Here is a 21,220-nt window from a genome sequence, read left to right as displayed (position 1 = left end):
CAGTTAGCCATCTGCCAAGCCTTCACAGAATGGCGACATCTACTCCTGGGAGCTAAACATCCAGTCCAGGTTCCCACGGACCATCGAAACCTTCAAGTTCTACAATCCTTGGAGTGTAGGAACAGTCGTCAGGCCCGTTGGGCCTTCTTCTTTGCCCAGTACCAGTTCCACATCAGTCATGTTCCTGGATCACAAAACATAATTGCTGATGCCTTATCTCAACGTCCTGATACGAAACTATTGACGATCAAGCCTATCCCAAGATGTTTCCCCACACGATTTTTGTAGCTTAAGCAGTCAGTCTTTTGGAAGAATTCCGGATGCAAACCCAATCCTCTGAGCTCTGGAAGGATATTTCAAGGAAGAATCCATGGAATCTGAGAACCAAGGATGGATATTTGTTCAAAGATAATGCTCTAGTCATTCCCACACAGAAACTACAACAAAGGATAATAAGCCTCTGCCATGATACTCTCCACTCCGGACATCATGGCATCACCAACACTCTCCGTCTTATACAAAGGCAATTTTGGTGGCCAAGAATGAAGACTGAAGTACAATTGTACATCCGAGCCTGCTCTATCTGCAGTCAAAACAAACACGATAACAAGAGACCGGCGGGTCTCCTACTGCAACCTACACTACCGACAAGGCCATGGGAATTCATCGTTACAGACTTCATTGTGGAATTACCACCTTCCAGGGGATACATGACTATCATGGTCACCATTGACTTGTTCACTCATTTGGCTCATTTTACACCCCTGTACAAACTACCATCCTCATCAGAACTCGCTGGAATCTTCCTGGAACACATTTTCTGCCTTCATGGACTTCCTTCCAAGATCATATCAGACCGTGGACCTCAATACGTCTCACCATTCTGGAAACATCTCTGTCGCATTCTAGGAATCCAATGTGCTCTTTCATCAGGTTATCACCCACAAACTAACAAAGCTATGGAACGTGTAAATCAGACCCTGGAACAATACCTTTGATGTTTCGCCACCAAGGTACAGGATGATTGGTCGCTCCTTATACCTGTGGCTGAATTCGCCTGCAACCATTCCGATCACTCAGCAGTCAAGACCAGCCCCTTCTATTGCAGTCAAGGATTCCATCCGTCAGTTTTACCTTCTGTTCTTCCACATCCTACACCAGTACCTACCGTCGACTCCTGGATCGAAACTCTCATCAACATATACAAGGAAGCCAAAGAACATTTAGAAAAGGCCCAAACACACACTAAGCGTTATGCAGATTCCAAGAGAAGACCAGGGCCTTCTTATTCAGTCGGTGATCAAGTCTGGTTGTCCTCGCAACTACTACCTCAACATTTACAACCAAACAAATTGGCCCCCCGGTACTATGGGCCATTTTCCATAAAAGAAGTCACCAACCCAGTCTCATTCCGGCTCAAGAAAATTCACCCAGTTTTTCACACTTCTTTATTGAAACCCTACATCCGATCCTCCCGGAAATCCTACAGACCCAGTCCCGTGGTTGTGGATGACCAACTGGAATATGAAGTATCCAGAATATTCGATTCCAGGTATAAACGGGGTCAACTTCAATACTTGGTTGAGTGGAAAGGATATCCTCCTAGTGAAAGAACCTGGGAACCATTTACTAACCTGAACACCCCTTGAATGCTCCGAAGATATCATCTCATACACCCGGGCAAACTTGGTGGAAGAGGTTTTCGGAGGAGGCATGCTGTCATTACCCACAGAACACGCCCCGTCTGGACTTCCTGGTCCTTATCGTGGCAGGGCTTGCATTCATTGTTTCTCACAACATGGCCGTATCACGTGACACGCCTCGCACCAGCCTTCACGGCGGACGTAGTACATCCCATAAATATGCCACGCTCCGCGGCCCCGCGCGTCTCAACGCTATCAACAGGTAGTGACTAGAAGTGTACTTCGCGGCTTGGCGAACCCTTCTGTTATCCAAGTTCCTGGACCCTTATTCCCACTCCTTCCACCCTCTCCTTTCCACCTTGTTCCTGGAAGCCACGTATCTTTCGACTGCTTCTTCCTTCCTGGACGTCCTGAACCCGCGAGTATCCTGGAATGCTGAACGCACACTGGAGTCGGAAGAGGCTCGTGCCAGCCTGTACAAAACCCGATCCGCCCACAAGAAGAATGTTCCCGCGGATCCCTGCAAGAAGCGATCTCAGGTGAGACGGGGGAGATTCACGACACAGAGAGAATTATGGGTGTGGTAATTCTTTAGAACTGTTGGCAATGTACCAAAGGCTAAAGCTACCAAAGTGAAATGGAATGAGTGGAACTTTGTACTCAGTCATGGACTACCTGGACAGTATCCTATGAGGCCACCTCAATGCACCACCACACCACATATAACCACTGCAATGCTCTCAGAAAGGTTGTTCCTTTTTTAGCAAGTAGTAAGCTGTCTTCCTCCACTTTATCTTCCTCAACCAATACTGAAACCACTCAGCCTACTTATGTGGGACACAAAAACCCCCCAGCTACCTTATAAGCAATAAAAGAGGCTGTTGATCCACATCTTTCGAAGACAACAGTCCTCTGTATATACTACAACACACCACTCTGCAGGAGGGAAGCGATTTCAAAGTGGTTTTGAAGCTGTAATCAATGAGCATGAGAAACACTGCCCCCACCATAGAAATAAAACACGCGCAACATCTTCCCCTGTCCACCTGCCCCTCCATATTAGTGCTTGGTGCCTCTTCCCTCATTTCCCTCCCCACCTTACGTTCTAACCTCTCCTCCAAAAAAAAAAAAGAAATTTGTCAAAAAGCAACAAAAGAAAGGTTTCTCTAGGAACCCCCTTTCACAGTTAAAAAATATAACAAAAAAAAAAATTTATAGACTCCATCTACTTCATATTTCTTAGTAAAGTACATAGACTCAATAAGAATTTCCAACATTTCCATTAGCATTTTGTGTTATCCTAATGCGAGTAATGTGGCGTTCATTCCCCGCTCCAAGGACTGGAATGGGGATAACGGCCCGGCAGCCCAAGTTATCAGCCAAAGCAAAGCAAGCATGGATAATGAGGGCTCTGAACCGTTATCCCCCATTCCAGCCCCTGCAATGGGGCATGCAGGCAATTAGCACCCCGGGTTCCCAAAGCGGTGCTAAAAATAAAAGGGCCTTTTTTTCCTACACCTGTAGGAAGAAAAAACCTTTTTCAAAAAGGCCACTGCGGAAATGGAAGGCGGAGCTCCGTACAGAGCCCCTGTTCCCTTTTCATGGCAGCCTGCAGAAGGCAAAGAGAGAACCCTTTGACCATATTACCAGGAGCACATGTTTTTTTCCCTTTCAAACCTATCCCACTTTCGAATAACTTTACCAGATAGCCGGTCCCAGGAGAACATAGCCACTTTAACCCCATTTGTCGTCCCTCGTGGTCATGGCAAGTAGCAAGATTGTCAGGGTCATGACCTTATGCCATGACCCAGACAATCTGGCCGCTGCCCATGGCCATAGGCTATACCTCAGTCATTAAAGGTATATCACTATTTTTTGTACCTACATTATGACACTTGTCAAAAAATAAAACACGGGCACATTTGCAAAACCATGCTTTAAGGTCCTTGCCAATGCTCCTTCTATGAGTGTCCTGGAAACCCGCCCATGTTTTATTTTTCAAAAGTGTCAAAATGTATGTATATACAATAGTCATGTAACTTAGCCCCCACTTGACAAAAGCAATTCATACTGTACACAAACATTCAAGGATGGGTCTGTAATCTTTCTGAAAACTTTTGTCCAAAATTTCATCCGGTTTCATTGAGTGGCACCAAAGTTATAAGCCTTCCAAAAACTGCTTTTCACCACCTAGTAATGCAGAAATAGGCATAGATGTCCCTGAACATCTGAACTGTTTGCGAACATCACAGGACTGTACCCGAACATCCAGAATGAATAAAACCTGTTTTTTGGCTTCTTACTGCCATACCCCATCCCATCCTCATCACCCTTCACCTCCCCAGAGATTGTTTGATATGTTTGACAAGTGCAATGCTGTGCTTTTCGATACGTTTTTACTGCGATGTTCCCGGTAACCGGCGGCTGTCCACAAATCCAACATGGTGGCCGTTTCCAAAAATCTGACCCACTTCACGCTTTTCACCATCCAATCATTGGGCGCGTCTGATGTCCACGGACATCACATCGCCCTCTAGGCCAATCGGATGCCCGTCCGCGGACCTAACAGCAAAGTGAGTCTACGGACCAAACCCAGATATCACTAATTTGTCTTTACCTGCTTTTGGGACATTTTAAAAAGAACTTTGATTTACACCAAATTTACAAAACCACACTTTCGGGACGATGCTGCCAAAAATTTGATGCACATCTGTCTAGCGGTTTGGGCTGTGTTTGTGAGCAACACAGTTTTTCCATTGCGTCTATGGAAAAAACAGACATTTTGGGACCCCCCTCACAACTTTGCCCACCCCTTGATGAAACCTCACCAAACTTCTCAGAAGAATTCTGACGAGAACATATACTTTTTTTTGCAAAGTTTGGTAAGGATTTGTCCAGGAGGGCAAAGTTATAAGCTTCCCAAAAAGTGCTCTTCCTATGGTTTGAGCAACTTAACCATAGGTACAGGGACACTACCACAGGCCCTTTAATATAGTCAAAATATGTCTGTGGGTTTGTGGCAGGATTTGTGGGTTTGTGGCTTGGCAAAGCATTGTTCCTTATACAATTCCCCACTTTTTCACCACTCTGCACATCATTTTGCATGGTTACCTGTTGGGACCATTTTGACAATACTGCTACATGACATTTGGAAACCTCAACCCGTTCCCTGAATTTCAGCACAAGTCAAAATGTGTTTGTGGCTTGGCAAAGCGTTGTTCCTTATACAATTATACACCGTTTCACTAATCTGCACAAAATGTTGCATAATTACCTGTTAGGACATTTGGACACCCCTATTTCCCTGTATTTCACCAAAAGTTAAAATCTATTTGTGGGTTTGTGGCCTGCCGACAAAGCCATAAACCATATTCACTGGGAACAGAAACAAAAAATGTATGGGAGGCGAATGGATCTGAGAGGCGAAGGTGAAGGTAGGTAACATTCTGCCGCATCAGGTGAAATTACATTTGAACAGGACTTTTGCGAGATGGTGCCTGACGACAAAGCTGTAAACCATGTTCACTGGGAAGGGAAACAAAAAATGTTGTTTCTAAACAAGGTTTACTATGCCGTAAACCATGTTCACCGGGAAGGGTAATAAAATGTTTGCCACATCAGCTGAAATCACTTTTCCAGAGGATTTTTGCAAGATTGTGCGTGCCGAGGAAGCCGTAAACCATGTTCTAAGGGAAGGGAAACAAAAAATGCTGTTTCTCAATTGGTCACGAGGAACAAAACTCGAGGTCCCTGAGGGACATCAGAAACCACATATCAAGGCCCTAGGATGCACGGTTCCTGAGATAATTGCGTCACAATGCACCTCAACAAACTGCACAATGCCAGGGTGAGGCGGAACAGCGACCTACAGTATCATTCATTTTCAACAATTGTTGAGGATGTTATCATGTCTGTATAAAGTAGCCGTCCGGGTACTTCTGCTAGCCATCATTATATGCACACGTTTACTAGGCAGAAAAAAATCCAAACCCAATCCCAGTGATGAGATTAAAAAAATGCACTCTTTCAGGCACAGCTTTATACAGGTGCATCAAACCCGTGATTTCTGAAAAAAGAGAGAAATTGCACCAGCGATGATTGCAAAACGTGTGTATCCCAGTCTCATGTATGTACAATTTGAGAACTACAAAACCAATCGTCATCCCATTCAGAGATTGCACAAAGGAAACCCACAGAATCACCCAAAACACACTAAATGCACAGAGCCTGCACCGCAATAACAATGCACAATGTGTGTATTTTCCGTGCAAACGTAAATGAGACTTCAGGAAATGGCTGCCATTTTCAGTCTAGTGTGACTAACACTATGCCATTACCTTTTTTTGCATGTGGCAAATCATCCATTTACAACTCTATGAGGTGCCTTCGAAAAGGCTTCGGTTTAGTTCGGGGGATTTATTCAGTAGGAGCCGCTGCTCGACAGGGAGTGTTTTGCATTCTTTCCGTAATCTGTAATGATCCGATAACAGCCTGCAGAGATCCACCGGAGAATAATATGTCTCGCTTACATTTAATTAAGAAGTGCCCGTTTGTGCTTCACAGAATGATACACTCCCTGTGGTCCGGGTGCTGGAGAGAGTCCTCTTGGAGATAATCTAGTATGTTCCTATAGAGGCCGTTCCCTTCCTGCCATTCTCTGAATGCAATTATCCGAACAAATGAAAAGGACTTTGCCCAGCTCCCCTGTGTGCAAGTCCTCTTTCTGCTCATACTGCCACTATTGTGTGTGAGGGAATGAAATGGGAATTCGAGTGTCAGTGACATTTCCAGACTTTAGTGTCTTTGGGAGCCCGGATGACAATGTGTTCACCCTGTGGGCCGCATCATTGACCTGCGGCACTCCTTTCAGTGGGAAATGTTGGCCGTGCCCCTTGCTTTCCCTCTCGATTCTGCAAGCAATTAAGTGTAATCATTCATAACCTTTTCTTGCTTCCCAGTCGGCATTGTTTGGAACAGAAATGAGTCAGTCAATTCAGCTATGAGTTGGATGCACAATGAACCAAAACATAGCTCTTGTTTGATTTCTGTACAGTACCGTCTCTTCGTGCATGCTTTTCTGTTCTGGTCGTGATTCTGCGATCTGGTACATGCTAAATATGTCATGCACTGATACTTCTCAAAAGCGCATTGCCTCATTGTCCCTCTTCCTTTTCACAATCCTTACCTACGAGAGGAGAAGCCTGTCCTTGAGGCAGGCCATCACCAAAACATTTTCCAAAAGCACTGCACCCTGCTCCACCCCAGCTACTGTATGCATCTATCCCAGATGAAGGCAGATTTTTTGTCACTCTTTCTAGCATCAACACAAGTCAATTATACAAAAGAACAATTATAATTGTATTATCTACTTCACATGTACATTGATATATTTCTCATTTTCATAGCAGGTACAGCTCTGCAGATTTGTGTACTGTGGATTATCTGGTGGATCCCCCCACCAAAATCCCGCCTAAAGTCTCCTCCCAGTTGGCCAGGGAAGGGCAGGCGCTTTCTGGTCCCAATCCAGGGGGTGCTGTACTGCGGGAGGATCACCTGGGTGGAGACAAGGGCTAGGGTAGTAGGGACATTGCACAGGATGAAACACAGGAATGTTCCTTGGAGAAGGATACTCTTGTCACTGGATTAAAGGAGGAACTGGCTTATTGTCATTTTGATATCTATCAACCTCCTACTAAGGATGGAAGGGTAAACTCCAAAGGTGTAACACAACAAAGTGTTGTATCCAAAGAACAGGTCTTTTGTCCGCTAAAATTAAACATCCTCCCTAACGCCAAATGTATACCAAAAGGAATGACAACAAATAATAAGGCAATTAACACCACCCTTTAAAAATGTTAAAGAAATGGAAACATATGATTTCCTTAAAATGGACTACATGTCCAAAAATCCCTCAGGGACTGTGATGACGAAGAGGACTGAAGAGGTATGCAGTGGTAAATGATAGGCAAGCAGGCCTAACAACCTTTGCCAGGGTCAGGCAATTAATACTAAGGCTCCACACCTGAAGCCAATTGCCCCACCTGAGATGCATAAAAGGCTGCCACTCGAAGGAGCAGCAGAAAGAAGCTAGAGCAGAAGCTGGACAGTGGGCAGTAATAGCAGAAGAAGAAGTAGAGCACAAGTCTGGCAGTTCACAAGGAAGTGTGACCAATTAAGGGGCGCCGGAACGAGAGAAGAACAGATTTCACCTGCAGGTGCTGAGTTGGTCCTGTGCTCACAAACCCTGTTTGGCTGTGGCTGCATTGGAAGAGACTGGGAGAAGTGAACACTCTTTCCAGGTGTGCATAATTGCTGCGAATACACAGCTGAGGTCATGCAACGACCCGAGACCCGTGTGCAGAAGCAAGCCGAGGGAAGCCAAAGTGAAGGAGACTCTCTGAGGTCGAGGATGGATTGAAGACACCCACATTGCAGAGGGGTGTGGTTCCCAAGAGTGCCTGAAGCAGTATAAGCAGAAAGAAAGATGGGGAAGTGGAAGCAGCCCATAGCCATTGTGATTTTGGAACCAGTGAGTGAAGCTCTGTACTCCAATTCACACAAAATGCCTTGCTGGTAATTGTAACCAGCTATATGGACACTTGCATAGAGGTGGGAGCAAGTAAACACAATTAGCTGAAGTGGGAAGCCTTTACAACAAAGGAATTGTATCCTGCTCCTGTATACCACAACTTAAAGTGCTAGCGTAGAAGAAAAGCCTTTTAATTCCCATTGGTTTACTAAAACCATTACTGGAGTGGGCACATCCAGGTAGCTTCTTGCCCCCGAGAGTGAACATTCCTGTAAAAGTCCAGCAGACACGAAACTGATTCACACGTATTTACAGAGAGTTGTACAGTCTCTGTGGTAGTTCTGGTAGCAGGGTTCGCCCAGGATAACGGGCCTCTTGAAGGTGCAGCGAAAACCTTATGGCCTAAAGACCCATATGTTTCTTAAGGCATGAGAAGCGAGACAGCAGATTTCATGAATTTCTGTACTTGGAAAAGAGGGATCCATCTGGTGCCAGGAAGGTGGAATCCCCAATCCCCCCTTCCCTTGTCTTTTTTGGCACAGATGCAAAGTGCCTGCAGTTGATGATCTTGCAAGTTGTTTCCATTGCTTTCAGAGAGTGGGGGACTTCTCTATAAAGTGACTCTACAGAAGAAGAGGGTCCTTCCTCCTCAGATTCAGTGTTGCTGGATCCTGAACGATGATGGGACAATTTTACTTTAGTGCTTTCGCAAAATCTAAGCTCTATTACAACAGGCAGTCAAGGGTGTCCTCTACAAAGAATGTTCGAATATAGACAAGCCAGTCCCTTCTATGATTTGTAGTTAAATATTACACCTGAGAAGGCTTAAACATTGAGATTGCTGAGGTCACAAAGATGGTCTGTTTAGCCTGTAGAAGACCTCAGTGCCATCTGAAGAGGCCTCAATGTGACCCCAAAGGAAAGAAGAGAGAGGTGGCAGCCTGTATTAGAACCTCATTATGTGCAGAATATTGTAGAGGCTCTACTTCATGGATTTTTCCACCTCCACCTTTACAGTGCAGCTCCGATGAGAGAAGGCAGCAACCCTTACTAAATATCTATGGAGCAAAAGAACCACATGCTTGTGTTTGTAAAATTAAATTGCTTCTGAAGTTCAGCTGATACTGTGAAGTTGCCTTGTCAGTCACCTAATGTGCAGGCGAACCTGCAAGTCAGACGCAGCTCAAAAACAGAAAACCTCTGCACCTACCCCTACTCAGCTCAGTCACACATGTCTCAGCATCTAACATTGATGGTGTTTGCTAAACATACCCTGATGCTCCAACCACAGTATTTCACACGATACTGCATAGATGATCCCTAATGAGGCTGAAATACACATATGGTTGTCTGCATCATTCAGAGCTTCCTGTCTTCTGTCAATAAAGCCATGTTACAAATAGGGCTGGCCTTTACAACAAAGACTATTTTCTGGAACAAAAAGCATGCTTTTCAGCTAATTTATATACCCACAATGCATTGCTTAGTGGCTCTGAACTGGAGCTGAGGGATGGGTGAAACGTGGCACTGTGGCATGTGCGACTTAGATGAAAGGGCTTATTCTACACCCAAATTCTACATGTCACATTTGATCTCTGAGGGACAACAGTGCTACAGTTATTTCAGATTACTATTCCACAATGATCCTCATAAACACATGCAGTAATTGTGGTGGACATGAGGGTTTCTAAATATATATTTCTTTTCCAGTCATGGACACGGAGAACTCAACAACAAAACAGAAAACAACAGTTTACGATCCCTCACGGCTAGCTCAAGATGATAAAGAGGAAGCAAGAGGGCGGCTACCAGACAAACAGATATTATGGGCTGCATTTGCTGGTTTGCTTTTTGTGTTTTAAGATCATCAGGATATCAGTGACCCACTATGATAATGGCACCACTGAACTGCATCACGCAAACATGCAGAAAATTCCCTGCTTATATTTAAATTATCTCTTAAAATAGAGTAGATTTCATCAAGCGCAGCAACCACAACATGTCTTTCAGGGATAGCAGCGAGGGGATCCTGCCTTGAAACTGCGTCACAAACATCAGCAGCTGATTGCTCATGAAATGCTGCATTGTCTTTAGTGTCTTCATCTCATTCTTAGAGATAGGCAACGCTTGTCACTTACTGTGTCTATCGAATGTCTTATGAACAGTCACGACTGGGATTCCTGGACCTGTGCACAGAAAAACACACAAAAGGAATTGTTTTTAAAAATACAATTAAACTTTGAAATGAATCGAATATTTCACATAGAAAATAATCAAAATTGAAAATTGCTAATGTTTTTGCTGTTTTTATACATTATAATTGCAACTCCATGCATCGTCATTTCGTTTCATTTTGGAAGGAGGCCTAAAAGTTTGATTTACCCTTGACTTGAAGACACCGATTTCATTAACAGAGGTGTAACCATCAATGACATTCATTTTCTTTTTTAGCAGTAAGTCAGGAGTAAGTGATAAATGGTTCATAGTAACTTCTTTCTGAATTGGCCCCTGAGTAATTTCTTTAAACTTCGATAATTGTAATACATATATGATTAACAAAGTATTTCAGTCGATAATGTTTAGGCAGAAACACACATTTACTTCTCTAATTCTTGTGCAATTTTTAAATTCTCTGTGGGTTTTGGTATGAGATATGTATCATTTACGAACCAGATCCTCTGGACTAAAACCCCTGTGCTAAAACTTTGTTAAAGGGGAAGTTCACTCAAAAGGTTTATGCTTAAAACATGTTGGCCATAATAAAAAAGATATTCAGGCTTTTTTTGTAAAGTCCCTATGGAAAATACATTTTAAAATGATCCTTCAAGTTCTGCTTGCCAAGGACTTGAAGACAGCCATTTTGTAAGCAGATCCAGTTCCATGTGCACGAGTTAATGCTGTGCTCTCGTGGCGAGGATCAATCAAAACCCCTGCTGCCGGAGAGCAGAGCAGTTTTCAACAGAAGCCTAATGTATTAATGGGAGTACAGCGTCACACTCACCTGCAGTGTGGGGCCGCTTGACCACACGTTTAAACCTCCCATAAAAATCCAACTAGAAGCCATGCTGGTGTACGTTGCCACACCTGAAGGAACAGCCCATGGCACACTACGCACATGCACACAAAGCTCCTGAGTGCAGATCCCTGTGATAATACACAGATTAGAGGATGGGTTGGAGTCAAAGGTCCAGTTAGGAGGGGCAGGGAGCGGGCATGTTCTTTGCAATTTGTGGCTCATAGAGCCCTTTGTTTTACCATCCATTCTCCCTCTGCTTACCTCACAACTGGGCCATATGGGAGACGGTTGCCGAGCATAGCGAGTTGCGTGTGTACGGAGCTCTAATCAGCTTAATATTGTTTTGCCTGTGTGTCCAGCATCTCCCCTGTGCTCCCATCTCCCTCCCCTGGTCATTCCCTCAGACGAGAGAACCCATCCGCCCCCACCCCCACTGGACATGCATGGCGCTCGGCTGGCCTCTCTCACCCACGGTCTTACCCAGCACCAACCACCCCGCTGCTTCCTCCACGCTCCCTGCTATATTCTGCATGATTGACATGTGGATAATTTTATTGTTGTGAAAGTTTTAATTTTAAATGAAAGCAATATATGTATATGTTTTACCTGTCAATTGTGTCTTGCTCTCCCATGTACAGAATCCAGTGGTGCTTCCTTAAAGATGATTATAGGAGTTTGGGTCCATCGCCTCTTTGGTGGTAGACACTGTGCTTGAGGTTCTTCATGGGTTTTTCATACCCAGTGATTAGTTGTCTCACAGCTCCCAGCCTTGCGAGTCCGGTACGATCATTGAGGGAGAGTACGACGCGTGGTAAGATTGTGGTGTTATTTCATAGATTACGGGATGGTGGATCCCGTAAAATCGAGAAGGATTAACTAGTTTGGGGGCTGGTTACCATCCGGAGGGGTGGTGGGTGCTATATGGTAATACTAGGAGTGAAGGTGGTGAAAGATTGGGAAGTTATGGGTATGACAAGATGGGTACGGTGTCGCATCAGGGTAGCAAGGTTGCACAGGTGTTATAAAGAAATGCCCGGTTAGTATGGAAACGGTAAAGAGGCAGTTGCCCATGTCATGAAATGGCAACACAAAGTGCCAACGCAATTACTCAACCTCAACAACTTATGGATTTTGATAGATGAGTTATTGATAACTGAATAAAGGATGTCATGGTGCTTATGGGGTTGGTGGGTTAGCCTGTGCAGTGAGTGTGCTAGGAGGATGAGCACATTTGGGGTTAACTATAAAGTAGCATGCAGGCATACTTTAAGGTGGGTTGGGTTGTCGGGCTGAAGTATGTTTTTTTTAGTCAATAGCAAGGGTGCTAGTTTAACAACCCACATGGAAATACAAATTTTAAGTGGCGGGTGGAGCAGGACTAGGGATGAGAGTATCTTACGGTGGAAGAAGGGTTTGTTTGTTGCAAAATAATGATGCATGCAGGGCGGTATGGGTCAATGGCCGTTTCCTCTCCAGCTCCCCAGGCAGAACTCCAGCAAGAAAATGGCATCAATGGAACTAACACCATTTACCATTTGGGTGGTTTCTGATCATAGTGATGCTTTTATCTTCAAGCGTTGTTTATTCTTTTTTGATAAAATCTCTGCTGCTGGAAAACAGGGGCCTTCAATGGTTTGGGCTTCTTTTGCCTTTTGATCCAGGATAGCATGGACGCAGCCAGTACAGCCAGCCATATTGTTTGTGATATTGGGAATGTAGGAAGGACTGAGCATACCATTGCTCTCTCTGTCTTTCTGCATGTTGTCCAAGTGCCCATCCTCTTGATTGCCATTAGAATTGGCTAAATGTTTTCATTATTCCTCCGTTCCCAGTACCCTTTTTTCTTTCATCATGTCCTTGCCACGTGCAAAAGCACAGATATTTTAGCCATTGTTGATGGTTTCTGACGTCATAGGCACATATTAGAGGGAACTAGCAATGTGTGTGCATTGGGGGTGTTGATGCTGCAGCACTTTGCGTAAAACCACCAACATTGCGGAAGAAGACATGTGTCAGCTATAAGATGTAGGACATTTTCGAAGGCAATTATGGCTTTTGACGTTGGGTCAGCAGGGCTGGCAGAAAACACCACAGGCCGGGTTTGGCTATTTATCGATGCAGTTTCGGTTGTTTGGAGGCATCCATAGTAACAGTGCTTGCATGGTACTGACGATAACAGAATGGGGGTGAGGTAAATGAGGAAGTGTATGACTCGGGTCAAAAATAAAATATACACATAAATTGCTTTAGCAAAGAGAATGCTGGCATGGTGCACTTTGAAAGAAGTTGCTCCAAGGCGTTGCTCTTTCCATCCTATAAAGTGCCACCTTAATCTTGTGTTTTCCACTGGCATCGGCAGCGAAGGTGATACGAAACTTTGGTCTGTGGTGATGGGTCGGCGCACGGGCGCGGATCATCTGTTTCTGAATGCATCTCTCATTGGTTGGACATGATTAGTGGTCATACAGATCCTCCCAGGGACCAACTTGATCTGTATGCTTTTGCCCATATTTGCTTTGGGGCGTGCTGTGACTGTTGGATGATTCTTCCCAAGAGGAAAAGCACACCTTATCATTCTAATCTGAGATAGTTCCATAATGTGCTCCCGCGAAGACACACTGCTGCTGTCTGCATGTTGAAAAGTGCTCTGCTCTCTGGGAGCAATAAGCAAAAGCTCCCATTAGGGGGCTTTTTGCTTGTTTGTTGCTGCGAGAGCATACCATTAACTCATACACATGAAACTAGATTTGCTTACATAATGCTTGTCTCCAAGTCCTTGGAAAGCAGAACTTGGGGGTCATTTTAAAATAGTTTTCCATAGGAACTTTTTTTTAAAATAATGCCAATATACCTTTTTTATTATGGCCAACATTTTTTAAGCATGACATTTTTGAGTGAATTTCCCCTTTAAGAAAAAAAATCCTTAAACATTCTGTCTTTGTCAATGGAGTAGAAATAATATATGCATCATGGGTAGTTTAGGTACGATTCCTCACCCAACCTCATCATCTTCAAGGCTATTGTCTTAGAGAAGAACCAATTGGAATCACAAATGCATGATCCCTGTGTAACACCGGCAACTATGTAACAATAGATCTCAGAATATGAGTTTAAACCCAACGGGTCAACGGCCTTGTGAATGGGCTTGAACAACTATTTTTAGAGGGGAGGTGACACCACTGAATTTTGTTTATGCCCTGCTATTCTCAACATAGCATGAAACCCTGCATTAACGTGCATTGGGCCAATAGACAACTATTCTGCACCTAGAGTTTAGATCTGTGAAACACATTCTGTGAAGTTGCTAAGAGTAAACGTTCCCCTTTTGTTATTGGCTTTCTTTATTTAATCAGCCAGTTTTGGAAGGTTGTGAATAACAATTTCTTAACAATAATTGTCATAGCCCAGTCAAGCCCAACATGTATAGAAATCCGAGTAAACTGAGCAATCTGCCAGTGGTAGTGGTTTAGGTCTGCCTGTTGTAGCTTGTCACAGAGGCCACATCCAAGGAGGCTATGTTCTTATCAGTTGGATCAGTTGAGTTGTGAGGCTTTCTCCGCCAAGTAACATTTTAAGCATGACCATATGTCATTGCGTCTGGAGGACGGTAAGTTTCTACTTAATTACAGGCTCTGACAAGTTCATTCGTTCATTGGCTGTGCGTGGGTGCTGATTCATCCATCCATTTCACAGCAACACATTTATATTTGAATACATCCAAAGGTAGTTTATAACTGGTGCTATAAACGTTAGTCTTAACCCGTCTCTTATGTTTGTGTGGCCTGTTCCATATTAGGTGTGAGTCGGCAAGAAACATTAAGTAGGGTGTTATGCCATAGCTTTGAAAAGAAGTCAGCATACGTTCAAACAAACACAAAGACCTGCATATTGGGTCCATTCAATAAGGTCTACTTTAGATATATTGCAACTTTGCAGGCCCTCGTACTTTGGAGAGTAAACTGCACGCTTCAAAGTTTTCTGTGGAAAAACCCAGTTTTCCCTGACTAAGATAATGGGATATGCAACATATGCAGTGATGCACTAAAATGGAAGCTGAATTGTTGGAGGGTGATTTATTGTATGGTAAATGGTTGTGATATTAGAGTGAGGTATGATTGCCCAATAATCATTCAACTATGGCTTGAATCAACTGCTGTTTTCATGAGTATGCATTGCCCTTTGATCTCATAGTAGGGTTGCCGAGAGCTAAACTGTAGGACACCTGGACTATCCGGCGATGCCTTGTTCGCTGGCAGACTTTTCGTTATCCATTTTGCAGAGGTTGAAGTATTGTGTGATCACTTAGTGGGGGATGAATTATCTGCAGGAAATTTAGAGCAACTTGATCCATTTCGCTTAGATTTTACTTGTTTTCTTTTGATCTGGACTGTTCATTCTTATTTGGATTTTCCTAATCGGTCTCAAAACTTTGCTGGTACTTTCCACTACTTCGGATTTCCCGGAATTAGATTACAGTTGCCTGAAGATGACATGAGTCCTGGCCATTTCATTTCCATATCCTTTGCAGTTATGCTTACTTGTGACTATAGTATGTTGTTAATAACCCGTTCAAATGGCTGGAACGGGTGGTAACGACACAGGGCCCGAGTTAAATGCCTGAGCAAAGCAAGTGCTTTTAGCGAGGGTCCCTGGATGTTACCACCCACTCCAGTCCTTGGACTGAGTGGTTAATGATATTAGCACCCATCCCATGGGCTGAGATGGGGCTAATTCAAAGTATTGTGTTTCCATGAAAGGGTCGCCTCGAAGCATCCTGTTCACAGAAAGAAAAGACTGATCAAAGATGGCCAACATGGAGTGGGAATGCGGGGCTCCATACGGAGCTCCTCTTGCCTTTTCATGGTGGCCATCCGGGGCACAGCAGAAGGAGTGGTAGCAGCGGCAGCACTCCTCGCCACCTCAATGAGGTAAATGTGGAGGGAGGACTGTAAAATAAAAGGGAATGGACGGTGGGGGGAAGATGGCAGGCAGGCGAACTGGCCATCAGTTGGCTTGGAACGCAAGCTGACATTGCCAGTTTGAGCCTGCATTCCATGTCTCCTGATTGGCTGACTTGCCACCACTGGGTGTTAATCCTCTTTATTATATAATTGAATATCCTTTTTATGCCCCATGTACTCTTCTTGAGAACTCTGCTAAGTTCAGGTTCTTTCCCCTTTATTTTTGGGAAACACCAATTTAGACTCATTGTTCAATTGCATTGGATTTTCCAGGGAGTTAAATGTCTTTCGTGTACATGAGACCCAAAAATGGGGCAACCTCAACACATACAAATGTCTGTTTCCTGGACAAGGAAGAATTACTTGGGGGACTGTATTACATCGACCGTGCTGCCTCCCTTTTGTTTTGTCGCACACAGGCTTAGAAGGTGAACCGTTAGCAAGTAAAATAATTACCATGAGTATACTGCGACAGCACCTCAAGAAACTCCTTCCTGGCTTCCCATTAAATTCTAAGCTTCTTTCCAATAATTCAATATCCTGAACTTATAAAAATGTATGGAAAACCCATGATCTTAGCAATCCTTTGAAAACACTTGCACTGAACATGGCATCTCTATCAGAGTGTTGTCAAGCAGCATGTTGAGGTCCTGCTTATACAGTGAGTATTTTTCATGAATTGGGGGGCAGCATTCAACACATTGGAAAGATCTGAAATGTATACCTTGAAATCCAGGGCACTGATAGCACAGCTGTAGTTTGCAACAATCATTGGACTTAACCCATAACTCAGCTCACCTTTGTGACATGATAACCGGGTGGGATGCACAAAGAGACCGACATACTGGTTGTTATTTGAGAACAGAACAGAGTTTATTCTATTATATGTAAAAGAAAAAGAAATGCAAATGATGTGGTTGCAAAGTTCATGAAGAAAGCCAATTTCAATCGTTCCAACAAAGGAGGTTGGTGCCAACTCTGGTTTGAGTTCCCAATGGATAACCTTAATCTTTGCCTTGTGTGTGCGGTGTGAGGTTTATGGAGTACAATAATGGGGGCCTCCACAGCCAATACATTCCGGCTTGGATCACTTAATATGTCTCTTCCAGTAGGTTTAGACAGCAGATGAGCTTTGCAAGGACTTGCTTCCTTTTGCCAGCTTCTTGGAGTGGGGCCTCGGTCATCATGGTCAGTTGGCCAAGCCCTGTTCTAGGGTTCTGCTCCCTGTAACAACCCTCTGTTAGACCTCCTCCTATAACCTTGCTCCCACACTCTGCAGAGATGGCGCTGTTTTGTACCACCCTGCTCTCCCTCCAAGTTCTGCCGTGGACCAAACTGGCCTGCTTTAACCACCCTTTTTCTCTTGCTAGTTGAGGTACCCATGCTCCTCCCACCACTTCAAGTATATTGATGGTATTTCCCTCTCTACCATCTTTTTCTTTGGCCCGGGTGTGAAAAGCATCTACCTCCTGACCATTACTGGACGGTGGTATTCCTAATGGTGCAACATTCCCACACATTTCTCCCTATATCTTATGGATTTTGTGTGGGGCTCATGTGGCTCCCACAAATTTCTCTCTATGCCTTCTGCAATATCTGTGGAGTTCAAGTGGCTTGGAAAGGGGCTGGCTTGAAGTTATATGAAGGGTGGCTGAAATCATGGATTTCAGTGGGCCATGGTCAGATATGGAGTCTCCTTCCTTGACCCTGTAAGCTCCACTGTTGTTGCTGATGGGAGTCTAGGTTTCCCTGTTCCCCTGGTGTGTTGATGGGGAGTTTACAAGTGCACCCAGTAAGCACGGGAAAGGGTCTACAGTGCTTCCGTTGACTATTTTGCAAGGGATTTGCAAATTTGCTAGAGTTACTCTTTGGTTAAGGCTTTCAGCAGAGTGCACAAAGGCTATTTGAAATATGGAAAATCCTGGAACCAGGTGAGTCCCTACAAGGCAGAAGGGCCAAATGTACGGTGACTGAGATGTGACACGCACAGTGTGGGTTCTTTAACACTGAGCAGAAGTAACTCATGTGCAACACACCTTAGTCTCTGCTCTAAAAGAGTCGTTTTTTGCAGAAATAACCATAATTTTGCAGAGCATCTCTCATTACAGTGATGACTGCGTGAACAAGAAAGTGAAACAAAATAAATCTTAAGTACACCATGAACAGGGGAGGACTGGCCAATAGGGAATTGTTTGGGTGGTCAAAGAGGGTTCCTTCTATTATGAGGAATTCATGTTGCGAGTGCCATATTGATGATGGGGGTGTGGCAAACTGAGCGCAGTTTGCTTTTTGTTCAGAACTGATACAATATTAGCTTGAACACACACAGAAAGATAATGCATCAAATCTACCAAATGGAAAAACATACATGTACCTTAATATAAATACCTGGGCAATTCATTAATCTCAATATAAGTGCCCTTTCACATAGTGGTTAGGGCATTCTTGCAAAATGCACTTTTGACTTCTGAACAGGTTTTCAGACACAAAAGGCAGGTAAATGAGGACCCCCAACCTTTTGCTGTCGGCATCTGCTGAAATAGCCTTTAGTTTATGGTCTGATAAGTCTTGTAGATAGTAAATATAATCTCTTAATGTTTGAGAGCATGACCAAATGGGTATTTCTGTTTATTCTGGTCCGTAGTAAAACACGGGATAAGCTAAATGCCTAAAGCTATTTATGAGTTTCAATTTGTGCGATAAAGTGGGATCTTTGTAGTTGGAAAAGTTGCAAGGAAACAAATGTTGTCTTGCTTTTGTATTAAAATGTTTTAGAGAGGATTAGTCATTTGTTCAGTTAAGTTATTTTTCGAAGTCATCATAGGTTGTATGTAGCCGCACAACTTAAAAGGTCTTTCTAAAGGTGCCAGAAGTCTATGGAATGGAGATGTCTATCTATAGTTCAAGGGAAATATGGTTAAGCAGACCTTTCTCTATTTGCTAAAATAAGTCAGTGATACTATGTGCAATCATACTTAGAGATTAAATGTTTTAGTGCAGTTATTGCTAGTATATATTATAGTAAGGTTTAAACTATGCACCAACATCAGGACCTACTACAACCAATCTCAAGAAGAGGTGTATTTTAAAATATGATCTGAAGATAAAAATGAAGATAAGCCTGACCAATAAAAATGGAAGAATTGGGGAAAGATTGGATTTCTTTGAAGAGGTCTTGTCCAATCTCATTTGGTGGGTGGAGAGTAATAACATGTACTTGGGAGTGTTTTTTATTGCTAAAAAGTATATAAACTGCCAACTGATGTTGTACTGTTGAGACTTGGATTAGTTTGGTCTTGTAACACCATCTAACCGTTCCCTAGAGCTTTCGTACAATAAACTTGCTTTATGTACAACCCTGTACTTGCTTCTTAAGTGGTGGGCCTGGCTTGGGTTAAGGTGATTAAAGTCCACCCCCACAGAACTCTCAAGATTTCCCTGTAGGCCTATGGAGACTGGTCCTCTGTTGTGTGATATTTCCAAACGTTCCCATAGGAAAAGGGTTGGGCTTGCTGAAAATGTGTAACATGGGGCCACTTTGAAAGTTATTTCCTTTGCCTCTTTTGGTTTCCAGTTAGCCCATGACTGTGAAGCAGGTGGAGGCATTAAACAAAAGGAGGAGGCTAAATTGATAGAATTAGAGAGTCACGGCTTTAGGTCATCATATTGGCCAACAAGCGTATACCACACTTTGCTTGATGTAAAAACAAGACTAGAAGCCCAATTAAATATCTCAGCCACCTTGCCTTACCCTTTTTCCCATGCAATGATAGGCAATATCCTTTTGGTTTATTATGGTTCAATATATGCTTGTTAATTCAGTCGTGACATCTTGGTGTACACATAGAATGGTTGTTTGGACTGTTAACACCATGTAATTCTTGGGCCAATGTCCAAAGCTCTCAAATAAACCAATGTTAGTCCAGTGTAGTTGATTCAGTGTTTTATTGTTTGCTGTGGGACCTTTAGTTTTGCATTTGTTATAAAAAATAGTTCCTTAACGCTGAAGTATCAGGTCTCATGAGGTACAATGATAAGGGACTGATCATCACATGATTCCTTTTGAGGTCAACACTAATCAGGTACTGCCCAACAAATACCCCCCGGCACCAGCCTGTCCCACTAGGAAGAAACGCAACATTACTGTTGAAGCCCTACTACCCCTGGTCCTACCCACCCTCAACGCTCCCCCAGCCAACGCTGACTTAAACCTGCTGATTGACACCTTCAATGACTCCATGGCCAAGGCAATGGATACCGTTGCCCCCCTGAAACTACGTAAAGACAAACCTAAAGCTCATCTGAACTCGTGGTACACCCCTGAGCTCAAACTACTCAGAAAAAAGAAAGCCAAGGCACAGCCCACATGGAAGACTAACCCCTCCGTGGAAAATAAATCCAACCTCACAAACCTATCCTCACTATACAAAAGTGAGATAATTTGCACCAAAAAAGATGTATACAACACCAGGATTACTCAGGCAGGATCCTCCACCAAAGAATTATTTTAAATTTTGAAGGAATTAGAAAACCCTATTTCACCTCCAGACACCTGTTTGAAAGACAAATCCTGGTGCACCAGCATTCAAAACGCCCTTAACAACAAAATTACAGGAATCCAAATCAAAATTGAGGACAAACGCCAACAACTCTCCAATACCAAGGTCACCAACCCCAGCCCACCCACGCCCAACACCACCAGTTCGGGCTTCACATTTAAGAAAGTTACCACTACGGAAGTTCAAAAAATCTTCACCTCCCTAAAACCCTAGAACTGCAAAGGAGACAGTTGTCCTGCCCAAATCATAAAAGACGCAGCTAGAGAGCTCTCCCCCTTCATCACCAAACGTATTAACCTATCCTTCACCAACAATTCTATCCCCAGCAACCTAAAACAATCATGGGTTCTCCCACTCTTGAAAAAACAATCCCTAGACCCAGCCATACCCACCAATTACAGGCCCATCACCACAGTCCCATTCCTACTAAAAAGCCTGGACAGAGTCGCCTCCAAATTCAGGAATACCTGGAATCCAACCAATTGCTAGGAATACGTCAATCTGGCTTCAGA

At 43.7% G+C, this 21,220-nt stretch overlaps 1 protein-coding gene across 3 annotated transcripts in view; it reads right to left on the bottom strand.

Annotated features, from left to right (window-relative positions):
- DPP6 (dipeptidyl peptidase like 6) overlaps positions 1–21,220 on the bottom strand; it is a 2,034,493-nt gene that overhangs the window by 247,646 nt on the left and 1,765,627 nt on the right. For all 3 annotated transcript variants that reach the window (XM_069647934.1, XM_069647936.1, XM_069647935.1), the window contains exon 17: positions 10,311–10,358. In XM_069647934.1, the coding sequence (XP_069504035.1) occupies positions 10,311–10,358 (48 nt within the window). The remainder of the gene's footprint in view (positions 1–10,310; positions 10,359–21,220) is intronic.

Source organism: Ambystoma mexicanum, chromosome 2q, assembly GCF_040938575.1.
Source record: "Ambystoma mexicanum isolate Mex_15411 chromosome 2q, UKY_AmexF1_1, whole genome shotgun sequence".
Classification (NCBI taxonomy): domain Eukaryota; kingdom Metazoa; phylum Chordata; class Amphibia; order Caudata; family Ambystomatidae; genus Ambystoma; species Ambystoma mexicanum.
Note: the sequence above shows the minus strand (reverse complement) of the source record. Positions and strands in the feature narration are given on the sequence as shown.